Source organism: Salmo salar, chromosome ssa11 (assembly GCF_905237065.1).
Source record: "Salmo salar chromosome ssa11, Ssal_v3.1, whole genome shotgun sequence".
Classification (NCBI taxonomy): domain Eukaryota; kingdom Metazoa; phylum Chordata; class Actinopteri; order Salmoniformes; family Salmonidae; genus Salmo; species Salmo salar.
In genome coordinates this window covers 78538342-78552969 of record NC_059452.1, presented here as the reverse complement: position 1 = coordinate 78552969, position 14628 = coordinate 78538342, and the positions used below count along the sequence as shown (strand labels likewise).

The window sequence follows — 14628 nt, the reverse complement described above, 5'->3', positions numbered from 1 at the left end:
CTGGTGTTGTAGAATAATCTTGAGGCATGAGGGCCACATCGTTGATGACAGGGCGGGTGGTCGGGATAGCCTGACTAGTCGTTTGACTCCCAGTACCCCTGAAGACATCCTTTAAACTACGAATACAAACTACCAAACAGCTGTAAACCATGCCCTTCGAACAAGACCAAACGTATAGCAGATGATAGACAGCGCGCAAATTTCACATCTAAAGGTCACTGTTTTTCTCCTCATTCCATCTTTTCGGATCACCTTGCCCTCCACGTGCCTCCAATACTACTACAAAATAATTTAGCGTAAGTGCTCCTCAAAACAAAGTTGAAAGTACCACCAGTTTTGATTGGCAGAAAAAAACTGGACGTCAATCCTGCATAAACCAAATAAGGGAGAGTCTACAGGGAGTTGTAGTTTTAGCCTAAATAACTTTAAGTAAACTGAATGATAGAATTATGATTGTTAAAAAAATATGAGGTTTTAAATATTCCTGTGGGAGTACATCGATAGCCTTAATATGTAGGCCTAAATCTTTGAAACAAAGGTTAAGAACCACTCTGCCCGATAACTGGTTTGCACCAATGTACTTACCTTTATACACATACATCTAGATTTACAATTTACATTTACAAACGTACATCAATTTACATTTGATTCTCAAACACATCAAAATGTGTAAGAGAACACATCAGGTATGTTCACATCTTTCTTTATTCATTTCTGTAAATGGTTGGAGCTGGTGTACAGAGTAGATGATCTATACATATCTTCATGTCAGAATGAATCTGATTGAAACAAAGGCTTGAATACATATTCACGTTTGTTTTTCCTCTCTCCGTGACAATAAAAAAGAAAAGAAAACAATTTGAAATACCTACCAAGCCTCCACATTCCCCACGATGTGGCCGTTTGCCTATACTATAGTTAATATGCTTAAAGAACATCCATCACAACTCTATAAGGGTGCATAGCATTCTAATTCAATATATTTTCTCATATATTTATACATATATTTTCATAAAAACATTTTCTGTGCATGTGTGCAGTTGCATTCCTTAGTACAGAGTAATATCATATTGCGTTAATATTGTCACGTTTCCATTCTAAAGGAGTATAGGTGATCTCTATTCTTTGCAACAGTAATTTTAAAATACTCTTTAAAATACATGATCATTTCCATGTCCTCATGTTGTGTCCCTAGTTTTAAAACCATGTCCCTCGCCTCGTCAACCTTTTGAACACCACACGCACACACACACACATGCACACACACACTGGCGGAGTCTACAGTTCTCACAGTGCAAAGGCTTGTGGACCGGCCTAATTTTCAGTTTGATCTTGTCAAACTTCTAAACCCACATACACAGATCCCCTTCATCTGAGATGAATCAAACATGCTGTACATCCATTTTAAATACATTTCAGGACTATGGTCTCTATATCTCATCCATATCAGGTATCAGTGTCTTGTTGTTGTGGAAAACCTGATTGATAGATTGATTGACTTATCAATTGCTGATTGAGAGTTTCACTATTCTTCATCATTAGCCTATTCAGACCCAATGCAGCAACATAAGTCAATCAGCTACACTGCTGTTTAAAGATAGATTAGGTGACCTGGAGAGGTGAGGCTTAAAGACCACAGACTTTTCACCTAGGGAATCCACCAACATCCTAACTAAATGCTACCCTTTTATAATTATACCTCACCTGTTACCAATGACCCCTCCACCACACACACACACACACACACACACACACACACACACACACACACACACACACACACACACACACACACACACACACACACACACACACACACACACACACCTCTCCCTACCCAACAACCCCAAACTGATTCCGCAGGACTCATGTTGACACACATGGTTCTCTTTCTATAGAGGGCTCTGAACTCAAAAACAGGGCAAAACTTGGATCCTGCTAGAACTGAAACCTGAGTGGAATAAGAGTGAACGATAAGTGATATGTGATATATGTGGCATAACAGATGAGGTTTTAATGTGCACTGATTGGCAGGGAATACGTGTCGGTGATGTGTCGCTAATCTATTCACGCAATCATTCATAGTCACATTCACTCCAACCACAGTACATACATATATAGTAAATAAGTGCTACCATGAGAGATCCATTCCTAAGATTCAATGTACGAAGTTAGCATATCCTGGGTAATATCTGCTACGTTGAGTGCTGGACCAAATCCTTTTCCCAAACCTTTACTATATTGCCCCCCAGCTGCTGCTGCTCCAATCCAGTTATCTAGTCTGTGATACCTCTTTATAACACCAGGTGGCAGTGCCACCATGCTAATACAACAACATGAAGGTCAGAGGAACAGAGGAGATAGCATTACTGAATGTCAGTCGTGAATGCATTGAAAGGATCACATTTGTGAGGGGAAAACTGTTTGCATACCGTCTTGGATTGTACCTTTTGTATACATGCATGCTTCTGATTTGTCTGCACCAATTTCAGAGAGAGAAATGCTTTAAATGCTACCATAATGTGCAGATACAGAACACCCACCCTCCCACTGTACACATATATATATATATATATATATATATATATATATATATATATATATATATATATATATATATATATATATATATATATATATCCCTCCTTGTCTGATATTATTGCTGTGGCAGACACCAAAGTACATAATCTGAGTCCGACCAGGCTTCTCATAACAACTAGGGCACAATAAATGAATTACTGTATGTGCGTGTGCATGTGTGTATTAAGGATATGTGACAGTGTGTATGATGTATGCGTGTGTGTATGCATTTATGAGGTGTGTGTGTGTGTGTGTCTCTATAAGTTCACAGTACAGGGTATATGGGCTCAGGGCTCAGGGGTCAGTGTTAAATTGGGCGATCACAGTGCTATCTGTCAGTCTGTCCTTACTTGCTTAGCTATGCTAGTCTCTAGCATCTCATCTAAACCTTCACATTTACCTCCATCTCTTTCCCATAAATATGACTATTCACACTGATCATTAATCCCCTGTCTGCTTCACCCCCTCAAATCAAAAGCACAAGTGAATGTGAACCACCAAAGGACGATGTCGTGAGGTGCTACAGCCACAGCAAACAGAGAGAATGAGAGAGAGAGGGCAATGGATGAAGCTGATTGGGTAGAGATTTAAGTTGGAGCTACAGGAGTTGCTGGAGAGGAGTGTGGTGTCAACATGGCAGAGGGGAGGGGGGTAGGAGGGGAAGGGGACCCCATGCTACCGTAAATCTGGGATGTGTTGGGCATTAATGTCAGAATACACTGGCTGCCACGCAATGCTATCAAGCGACAAACTCTTTTTTGTTCCCATCTGGAAAAACATTCCCATTGTCTGAATAAAGCACACCCTCCTAAAACAGGGGGAGAAAGCTAGTCCCTATCAAAGCCAGACAAAGTGGAACTGGGGTGAACAGAGCTAAAGAAACACGAGAAGCGCGTTCACAAAGGAAAGACGTCACACACAGAGAGACGCTCCCGAGCAGGGGAGCACGGTGGGTGACATCACAGGAGCACTGACCAACCAGGACACGGCTCAGTGCCAAGCCAGAAGCGAGAGAACACATGCTGTAGAAATACACACACAGACACACACAGACACCCATCCACAGAGCATAGTGCATATATCACATAGAATAACAAGGAAATAGGGTCCAAGTGAATGAAGCATTGGTAAGCTCAGCATTGGATTGACTGTATCATAGCAATCTGAAGAGGGAAAAAAATATTATCTTTTTTGGCAGTAGTGTTACCAGACTCAACTTGCTAACACCAACCAATCCTTTTGGGGGGGTGGGGGGTGGGGGGGGGGGTGTCCTTAAGCTCGTCCCTGACCCAGTCAGTCCTGGGTCGGCCCCATAACTTGTACCAATTCAGTTTGTAGATAATGACAGTTCAAAGGTCAATGGTCATGCACCAGCAGTCAATCATGCAATTACAGTTGACAGGAAGCACTTTTTTGTTGCTTTTTTTCTGGTTGGATTTTATGAGGTTTTTATAGAAAAAAATCATGCCCTACTCTAGTTAAGTATCTTTTTTTATGTTACAAAACTACAAGTAGATCTCCTTCTCGTTTCCTCTTGTTGTGGCGATCCAGGGTCATTCTGCAGATGATTTTGTGTTTGTATTTGTTGTTTGCTGATCTTAGTCCTTCTTTCAGTCTTCTCTAGTCTCCTCTCCTCTCCTCTCAATCTTCTCCCTGTTTTCCTCTGTCACCTGGCTTTTTGTTTGTGGAGGATGGTTTGGCAGTGGATGTCCGGTTCTACGGTAAAGAGAAAAAACTGATTTCAGTAAAAAGGGAATTATTTTGAACTATTACAATCTCATCACATTTAAAGAAAGGGACAGAGGAAGCCAGTCAAGATGAGGAAGAAACAATATATGAAACCATTTTTTTTCTGTTGACTAAATTAAAAAATGAACAACACTTAAAGATAACCAGAGGTGTATTCCCATTCAAAAAGTGATGAAATGTAATGTTCGCCATCCATGCTCTGATGAGAGCTGGCAAACAAAGATTCTTTCATCTTTCACTTCATAACATTATTGCAAGGGGAGTAGTGTGCAGGGGTTTGTCATTTACAATAGCCAGTTTAACTTCAACCTTCTCTGGTTCTGAGGGGTTTGATAGATACTTCTAAAAGCATCTATCCAAGCACTGCAATATATACACAAGTGCTTATGTGTCCCGTACCTTGAGGACTGGGTATGTGTGTTTCAGTGTTTAACTCTCCGCAGACTGGTGCGCTTCACTGACTGAGTACCCTTCCTCACATCCACCCCCACCTAGAGTACAGCAAGGAGGGAGGGAGCAGGGAAGGAGAAAATACACAGAGGAGTTAACACTGATCTACGCAATGTGCATTTGTGAGCACGCGCGTGTGTGTGCATGTGTGCTTGCATGTATCTATTTGTGAGCGTGTGAGTCTATTTTGGGGAGAAATAGTCGTGCAGAAGAGAACAAAACTAACCTTCCTAGTGACAACGTTTCCATGTTCGTCCACCAGCTGCTCCTCAGCCAGAAACTCAACAGCATAGTCCTCTTTATCGGCATCAATCTGTGTCAAAACATCAGGATATAACACATAAAATAACCACATGACATTAGTACACAGGTTTACAAACCACACAACACAACTTTGCCCCATTAAGCCAATTTCAGATAATGACGTGGCATAACGTCAAAATGTGGGTTTTGATGGTTGGAATTTTCATGATTGAAACCCAATTAAAATATTGTCCGATCTATCGCAGGTATGGACAGGAAGTCCCTCCTCCAGGCAGAGGAAGCGGCAGGTGGTCGGTCGGCATGACAACCTGGAGCCCTGCCTCTTGTTGTGAGAAGCCCAACACCTTGTCGAAGGGCTGTGTCCCAAACAGGTGCCTGCACAGCACCTCCGAGTGCCCCCATGTCACACACCGGTGTCAGCAGAGCCTCTTGGGGTACACGAGACCTTGGTGACATCATCAGCGTCTCCACACTCTGCCGGGGCAGCCTGGGTGCCTGCGACCCTGCCCAGCCGCGCAGGGAGTCCTTGTTGGGGAGGTACGGCTGGAACGCACCGCCCCCAACCACCCTGAGAGGGAGGGGAGAGGGAGACAGGGACAAGGAGACAAAGAAGAAAGAGGAGCAGACAGACAGAGCGACAGAGACGAGTAGGAAAGAGAACAAGACAGACAGATAAAAGACACAAAAAGAGAATGCCACAATGGATTGAGTTTTGAGTATGGATTCTGTACACACATACAGAGAATAAGGTCTGTCTGGCTAGACCAGTCTGAACCCCTGACCGAGTCTTACCTGTCTCCATTGTGCTCCATGGCTCGGCTCAGTCCTGACATCTCACACAGCTGGGCGTAAACCTGCTGCCCTGCAACAACAGAAAGCCCTTCCTCTGAACTCTGTCTTAGTCCTCCTCCTCCCCTCGCTCCTCCTCCAGTCACACTGCTGCCCGCCACTGATGCTGCTCCCTCCCCCCTCCTGCCCTCCGACCTCTGACCTCCCAGCTGGCCATTCAGGTTGACCTTTGGCACGGCGCCGCTGGCCCTCACCCTGTCCCTGTCCGCCAGCTCCTGCCGCGCCTCCTCCTCCTCCTCTACTTCCCCTTCCTCCTCCTCCTCTTCCTCCTCCTCCAGCTCCATGATGGAGCCACTGGCCCCACTGCTGGGGCGCCCCAGGCTGCAGGGCAGGGACAGGGTGGCCCCCTCTGAGTCATCCGCCCGGCTGCTGCCATCCAGGGACGAGTCCTCCACTGTGACCAGGGAGGGGCTGACCCCCGAGGGCCACACCTGCACGTCTGACATCTCCATCAGGGTGTCTTCTTCGGTGGTGGCGATGGGGGCACACTCCAGGCTGGAGACCTCCTGCCAGTAGGGCTCAGCTCCCAGCGGAGAGGGCAGACTGTACTGCATGGAGGCTGGGGAGAGCAGCTCTTCCTGCACAAGTCCGTAACCTGGGAAGGAAGCGAGATAAAAGAGAGAGGGAGACTAACACCACGCAGGTGCAGGGGTGGGGGAGTTAGGGGAGGGTTAGACAGGGATGTGGGTGTAGTGGGACTGTTTCTCTGCAGGAAACAGAGCGGCTCTATCCAGTGTCAAAATATGCTGGGAAAGAGAAAGTGACAATATTTGTTTTCACTACTTTCAGTTCCAAGGAGGCACACACACTCACTGGCACCTTCTTGGAATCGGTAGTAGTGAAAACATCTAGTCACTTTCCCAGGGTTTAGTTATGCATTGTCTGACTTTCCATGAAAAACACTGATTTTGATGAACACTGATCTATTGGTGATCCATCAGTGGTTCTGTTGGAGAGAATGTGTGGAAAGGAAGCAGTTTTACGTTCCCCTAAGAGCAGCATGTGTTACGTTAGGGAACAGGGGGTTGGAAATGGAGTCGTGTCCATTTTCTGTGGGAAAGGGGTAGTGTTAGAAGGTTGAAAATGTCATCCAAGATAGGAAGAAAGTGGGGTGCTTGGGGTCAATTGGGTTGGCACGATAATCAATACTACCAATTTACCATGATAAACGTGTTCAACGATACCTATGATATTGAATTTCATTATGTCCATGTTATCGCAATATAATTTTTAATTGCTCTAAATTGGCTGTTGGCAACAACATTTAGATTAAAAACCTGTCCACTTTCCTCAAAAAGGGTTTATTGTCTGATAAAGTGTCCTTTCGATGACTATTATCGTGATAAAAACGGATTATCGTGATACTATTATCATTGAGATATCAGGATACAAATTCCATTATCGTTCCAAACCAGATCACAAGTGAGAGGGTCAGGAGGCTGCCAATTCTGCTGAGGAAAATTGGAAGTTGCTTGCACTTGCACTCACCTCCACACAAACATATGCACAAGCGCACACACACACGCACACATTACATACTCAAACAGGACACACAAATTCAACACACACTCACAGAACTCACACACACACGCACACACACACACACACACACACACACACACACACACACACACACACACACACACACACACACACACACACACACACACACACACACACACACACACACACACACAAACACAATATTACTTCCAAAAATAGGTTTATGTTGTGAAATTGATTGGATTTATTGATCTATATTTCAGTGTAAATATGCTTTTATGTGCGTTTCTAATTCTAGGCAAAGCTGTAAATAGAGCCTGCATTTCTGCTTGTAAGTTCCTGTCTGTCTGTCTGTCTGTCTGTCTGTCTGTCTGTCTGTCTGTCTGTCTGTCTGTCTGTCTGTCTGTCTGTCTGTCTGTCTGTCTGTCTGTCTGTCTGTCTGTCTGTCTGTCTGTCTGTCTGTCTGTCTGTCTGTCTGTCTGTCTGTCTGTCTGTCTGTCTGTCCAGCCATCTGTCCATCCATCCGTCCGTCTGTCTCCCATCATCATGCGTGTCTTTCTCTGTTCTGTCTATCTTAAAGGTAGACTCAGCGATATGGCATAGTGGGTCAATTTCCGTAACAACTGAGATGTTGACGCGCAAGGCTCAACTTCTCTGCTGTTTTGGTCACGTGGCTACCACGCTGTAACAGTGTGAAGCGAACCCGTGCACATGCGCAGATACTGTGTGTGACTGTGTGAGAGCAAAGTCTTGCATCTCGCTCATCTCAATATCTGCGGTGCTGCTCGTGGCGACATCAGTTCACTGTGTCTACCTTTAAAACGCCTTCCACTGTCTCTCCTTTGTATATCTCTCTCTTGAGAGTCTGTCTGTGTTGTAGGTGGTAATAAGGTGAAGAAGGAACTCAAGTGTTCATGGACACTGGAATATTGAATGAAGTGTGGCTTCATTTCTTTCAGTGTTTATGCCTACGGACAATAGTATAACTGTAAAAGTGTGTCAGTCTGTGTGTGTGTGTGTGTGTGTTTCTGGGATGGTATAGAGATGGTACAGTATAGAGACGGTAGAGGTGAGGATAATGAGGGGTAGAGATGCACTTTGAATGAGGTGGATGATGGAGAAATGAGTCTGAATGATGATGGTTTATCTGGGTTAGTCCTTAATGTACCTCCCAATTTAAAGACACTTACGCTACAACACATAGTGAAGCACAGCAACTCCACATAGATTGTACATCTACACACACACACACACACACACACACACACACACACACACACACACACACACACACACACACACACACACACACACACACACACACACACACACACACACACACAACACTATCCACTTATGTACAACACACACGCAAACATACTGAGACACATGAAAACACACCCACAGTTCACAGGGTCACTGTACATGGGAACACACACACACACCCAGGCTCACACACTCCACCACACCACACCACAGAACACACCAGCGAGCACATAACATTCTAACAATGTATCTGTAACATTATGACAACGTTGTCTTAAGGACAAAGCTGTCATGTCCCAGCTACATTATTTTGAGAACATTATGTGCTGTGCAGTCAACCATGGGTGTCACCCTAGCATACAACCAACACCATAGAGTTAACAGAAAACGACTGAGATCGAAGGTGTTAATACAGCATTTAAAACAAGTTTGACAAAACAGAGAAACAAGAGAAAGTAAAATACACATAGAGAAATAGTCATAGAGAAAGCATGCCATGCAAATACACAGTTCTTATACCAAAACAGCAAACCTTTATTTGGACAGCAATGCCTTTATTTTGATACCCCTCCACCCCACCCGACATCAACACTGACCCTCCCAGACCTAGAGAAAGACACTTTCCCTGATGCGAGCCACAGAGAGAGGTACAGCGAGGCAGGCAGCATGCACATGCATAGACACAGAGCTACTTCGAGAGAGGAGGTGAGGGTCCCGCTGGACTGAACACGGGAACGCGGGAAAATAAGATGACAGGAGAGAGGAGAGGCCCAGGAGGTCAACATGAGGTCGATATGAGGTCAGAGGTCGAAGAGGAAGAGCTGTGAGGAGGAAGAGGAGGGCGGCTGGGCAGCAGAGATGACATGTCACAGACACAGAGAGAAAGAGCGAGAGGGGGACAGATCTAGGAGAGACAGAGGGGAGTAACAAAGGAACAAGGTATGGAGGCTCAGAGCACACAAACTGTGTACTAGTGCCACTTAGGAGGGGAGTGTTCATCCCAGACACACACACACACACACACACACACACACACACACACATCCACGCATAACCAACTCATCCATATACCAGACTTAAACCCAAACACAGTTAAGATGTATATTTTAGCCTATCCTCATTAACTCAATGTGAAGGACTGTGCAAATTCAAAAACATCCGTCTTCAAGTATAATGTCATGTGAGACCCTTATGTTCAGGTCTAAAGCATGAGGTGTCAGAACAGTAAAACTGAAACAATGGCTGTCAACAAAATGCAGTAAGGAAATGCTTACATGCTGACATATCACTGGGTTATGATGGAAATTGCATCATTTCTCAGACTTTAATCAAAATCCCTTGAGAATCATCCGCAGCAATCAACCATGCAGCCCAATTACCACTTACCCCTTCTGAAAATTGGATGCCTAATAACTTGTGGCTTGTAGACTACAGGTGGACGACCTGTGTCCGTGATCTCTTGTAGAGCAACAGAGATATGGTTCAATCTGTGTTACCCATACACTTGGGAAGAGTAATGGTCTTCTCATTGATCTTGTTTTAACCCCTGACATTACTAGGGGCAAGTGTGGTATATACATACTATTGATTCCATTGATTGGTGGAATAAAAAAAATGTCCCCCCCATTTCTAAAACCAAAGTTGCGCCCCTGTGTGTATGTGTGTGTGTGTGTATGTGTACACACACCTCTCTGTATGTGTCTCTTACCATTGATAATACTGGGGGAGAGCAGGGTGGAGTCGTGGTCAACCAGTCTGCAGGCCCCCTCCTCTGAGGCCCCGGCCCCTGCCTGTGGCTGGCCCTCCACGGAACTCACAATGTCTGAACGGTCAATGTTCTTCAAAGCTACATATATACTCTCCACTGACAGAGGGAAAGCGGAAGGAGAGAAGAGAGAGAGAGAGAGAGATGGGTCAGAAAATAAGTTAAGGAATGAAGAGGTGGGGGACTGTAGTAACACAGACAGACAGAGAGAGAGACAGAGAGATAGAGAGAGAGAGAGGGAGAGAGACGGATAGACAGACTCACTCTTGGCCCTCTTGCCCTCCCGGCCAGCCCACAGGTTGAGCAGGGCTGAACTCTGGTCCAGGAGGGAGTTAGGATTCTCCACCCTGATTCTGTTAATGTCATCCACACCAAAATGCAGCTCCCGCGCCAACTCTGAGAGAGAAAAATGTATTCAGTATGTCATATACATAACTAAGTTTATCTTACCACACATAGTAAACTGTACATACATTACTACATTTGAGTCATTTAGCCAACACTCTTTTCCAGAGCGACTTCATACATTGTCATACTTTTTCGTAATGATCCCCCGTGGGAATCAAACCCTCAACCCTAGCGTTGGAAGCGGCATGCTCTACCAACTGAGCCACACGGGAGTAACAGCCATGTACAGGAGCACTGACCTGCCCAGCTCAATCCGAGCTGTTCAGATATGAGGGAGATCTTGAGCTCGGTCCTCTCCATAGCATTCACTGTAGCTGAGGAAAAAAAGATAACTTCAGAACATCTACTTTAAATGTAGGACTCAATCACAACTACACGACTGAACACTGCGTAAGGGGTGCAAACAGTGCGGCACAAAAAAAGGTATAATTTTTACAGATTTGATCAAGTTACTCAATACAGGATATTATCCAATATGTCAAACCCACTAAAATCAGTTGCTATTAAAAGAGATAATAGCTAACTTACCTTGACAAAAAGCACTGGTCTGTTGAAGGGAATATGTATTACCCACAGAGTATTGTGTTTTTGCCCATACAATCCTTATGTGTTAGCAAACTACAGGCAGGGTAGGTTAGAGGTAGGCAGAGAAGAATTCATTCAGACACCAGTCCCTTCTGTTAGAACAACAAAACCATAGGGAACTGAGGTGCAAGGTAGCAGCGCCGTGCTCAGATAGACAGAAAAGGCCCAGCTCTCATCTTCACCATGTAACCAATGAGCACTCCTTCCTATCTTTGCTCATCTACCATGGGCCAATCAGAGGGCTCCTCTGTCTGGCTCCACTGCAAGGACCTGCCCATTCCCAGCGCTAATGTAAATGCTAAATATCCGCCATGCTAACAGGACTCGCAGTGGAGCGACCAGCGCCAGCGCCATGCAAACCATAACAGGTAATTCAGTACTAATGTATATGAGGGAGAGGGCTTCTGGAGAGGCATGGCAAGACTTACCCAGACCGGGCTCGTTCAGCGCGTTGTAGCGCTCCCTCAGGGCCAACGGGGTCAGAGTTCGCCTCCGTTCCTCACTCCCAACAACCTGGACCACACACAATGGACACAGTAACAAAAACACACATCACTGACTAGATATGGGTACTGCTATCTCTGAAACATACTGAACAAAAATATGAACGCAACATGTAGTGTTGGTCCCATGTTTCATGAGCTGAAATAAAAGATCCCCAAAAAATTCCATACGCACAAAAAGATTATTTCTCAGAAATGTTGTGCTGAAATTTGTTTACATCCCTGGTATTGAGCATTTCTCCTTTGACAAGATAATCCAACTGACAGGTGTGGCATATCAAGAAGCTGATTAAACAGCATGATCATTACACATGTGCACCTTGTGCTGGGGAAAATAAAAGGCCACCCTAAAAGGTGTTGTTTTGTCACACAATGCCACAGATGTCTCAAGTTTTGAGAGAACATGCAATTAGCATGTTGACTGCAGGAATGTACACTAGAGCTGTTGCCAGAGAATTGAATGTTCCTTTCTCTACCATAAGCCGCGTCCAATGTCTTTTTAGAGATTTTGGCAGCAAGTCCAACCGGCCTCACAACCGCAGATCACATGTAACCACACCAGCCCAGGACCGCCACAATCCAGCTTCACCTGCGGGATGTCTAAGACCAGCCACCCGGACAGTTGATGAAACTGTGGGTTTGCACAACCAAAAATATTCTGCAAAAACTGTCAGAAACCTTCTCAGGGAAGATCATCTGGGTGCTCATTGTCCTCACCAGGCTCTTGACCTGACTGTAGTTTGGTGTCGTAACCAACTTCAGTGGGTAAATGTTCACGTTTGATGGCCACTGGCACACTGGAATAGTGTGCTCTTCACGAATGAATCCTGGTTTCAACTGTACCGGGCAGATGGTGAGTGGTTTTCTGATGTCAACATTGTGAACAGAGTGCCCCATGTTGGCCGTGGGGTTATGGTATGGGACAACGAACACAATTGCATTTTTTTTCGATGCCAATTTCAGAGATACCGTGACAAGATCCTGTGGTCCATTGTCGTCCCATTCATCCGCCACCTCATGTTTCAGCATGCTAATGCACGGCCCCATGTCGAAAGGATCTGTACACAATTCCTGGAAGCTGAAAATGTTCCAGTTCTTCCATTGCCTGCATTCTCACCAGATATGTCACCCATTGAGCATGTTTGGGATGCTCTGGATCAACGTGTAAGACAGCGTGTTCCAGTTCCCGTCAATATCCAGCAACTTCGCACAGCTATTGAAGAGGAGTGGGACAACATTCCACAGGCCACAATCAACATCCTGATCAACTCTATGTGAAGGAGATGTGTTGTGCTGCATGAGGAAAATGGTGGTCACACCAGATACTGAGTGGTTTTCTGATCCACGTACCCCTAACTTTTTTTAAAGGAATCTATAACCAACACATCTGTATCCTCAGTCGTGTGAAATCCATAAATTAGGGCCTAATTAATTTATTTCAATTAACTGATTTCCTTATACAAACTATAACTCAGTTAAATCTTAGAAATTGTTGCATGTTTATTTTTGTTCTGTGTACATGCATTTCTCCCAAGGTTGTCTAAGGAAATGTTTCCATATGGTTTCTTGTGCTGCTTTTGTGACTATTACATTAGTGGAAACAAAACTGTACTTGAGATCAAACAATTGTTTTGCTTAAATTAGCAATGGGACATAAAAATATTCAGTTCATCTTTGCTTTTGAACCGCCAATCAATAGTCTGACTAGTCTCTTTTTAGATACAGTATCTTTTACAGTCTGTATTTAATGTTGGTCTTTTTTAAGCCTTCAAAGTTTAACTGATCATGCATCAGCTGAGGAAGATGCAGACATAGCTTCCCAGGAGATATTGCAACACCCTTTGTCGACTGAGAACCAATCAATCAACAGCAACATTAAAGCAGAAAAACAACCCATTCATAATTTCCATAAAATGAATGACTCTACACTCTTAGATAAAGGGGTATGGTCAGGGTATATCGCATTGTTCCCAGTGGTACAAAAATATAAAAAACCTTCAGAGGTACACATATGATTTCAAATGGTATTGTTTGGTACCTTTTAGGGTATAATGGTACAATTCTGTACCCAATATTCTGAATATAAAGGTACAATAATCACACACTCTCAAAAACCAAATATTATCATATTTTCCTGCATGCTTTTTGGAGGTAGATTTTATGCTACACAAAGATAAATAACATACATTTTTCTAAACAAATCCAATCTGTTAGCAGTTAGACTTATTGCACCCGTTACTGAGATGGCTGTTCCGGTTTAGGTCAGTGGTTCTCAAACCTCTCCTCGGGGACCCCCAGATGTTTCACAATTTTGTTTTAGCCCTGAACTAGTTCACCTGATTCCCCCAGTCAAGGGCTTGATGATTAGTTGACAAGTTGAATCAGGTGTGCTAATTCTGGAATAGATCAAACACATGAACCGGCTGGGGGTCTCAGAGAAGAGGTTTGAGAACCACTGGTTTATGTAGTCTCATTTGTAATTTTTCTGTACCTTGGTAGTCCTACCCATACAAAACAACATGACAACCAGGACCAACCTTGCTTAGCTTCAGAGGCAAAACAGCAGTGGGATACAGGGTGCTATGTTTCTGGAATGAATGTGCCAAAACGTGCAACTGTAAAAAAGGCAGCGAAAGCAAAGGCCAGGGTAACATAATCAAACAAAATTGCAGGAATTTAATTGCGTCCATTTGCAATTTGCTCTCG

General features: G+C 44.2%; 1 protein-coding gene across 9 annotated transcripts in view; it reads right to left on the bottom strand.

Annotated features, from left to right (window-relative positions):
* Positions 1 to 4075: 4075 nt before the first annotated feature.
* LOC106563328 (ankyrin-1) overlaps positions 4076 to 14628 on the bottom strand; it is an 82479-nt gene continuing 71926 nt past the window's right edge. For 5 of the 9 annotated variants that reach the window (XR_006757642.1, XR_006757647.1, XR_006757645.1 and 2 more), the window contains 8 exons: positions 11848 to 11932; positions 11074 to 11148; positions 10691 to 10822; positions 10370 to 10525; positions 5836 to 6487; positions 5006 to 5611; positions 4729 to 4820; positions 4076 to 4296 (listed from right to left, as the gene is read on the bottom strand). Coding sequence is in view for 2 of the 9 variants with exons in the window: in XM_045689959.1 (XP_045545915.1) it covers positions 4222 to 4296; positions 5006 to 5092; positions 5455 to 5611; positions 5836 to 6487; positions 10370 to 10525; positions 10691 to 10822; positions 11074 to 11148; positions 11848 to 11932 (1419 nt within the window). In the remaining 7 variants the exon portion in view is untranslated. The remainder of the gene's footprint in view (positions 4297 to 4728; positions 4821 to 5005; positions 5612 to 5835; positions 6488 to 10369; positions 10526 to 10690; positions 10823 to 11073; positions 11149 to 11847; positions 11933 to 14628) is intronic. The other 4 variants (XM_014128845.2, XR_006757648.1, XM_045689959.1 and 1 more) reach the window with 4 other exon arrangements.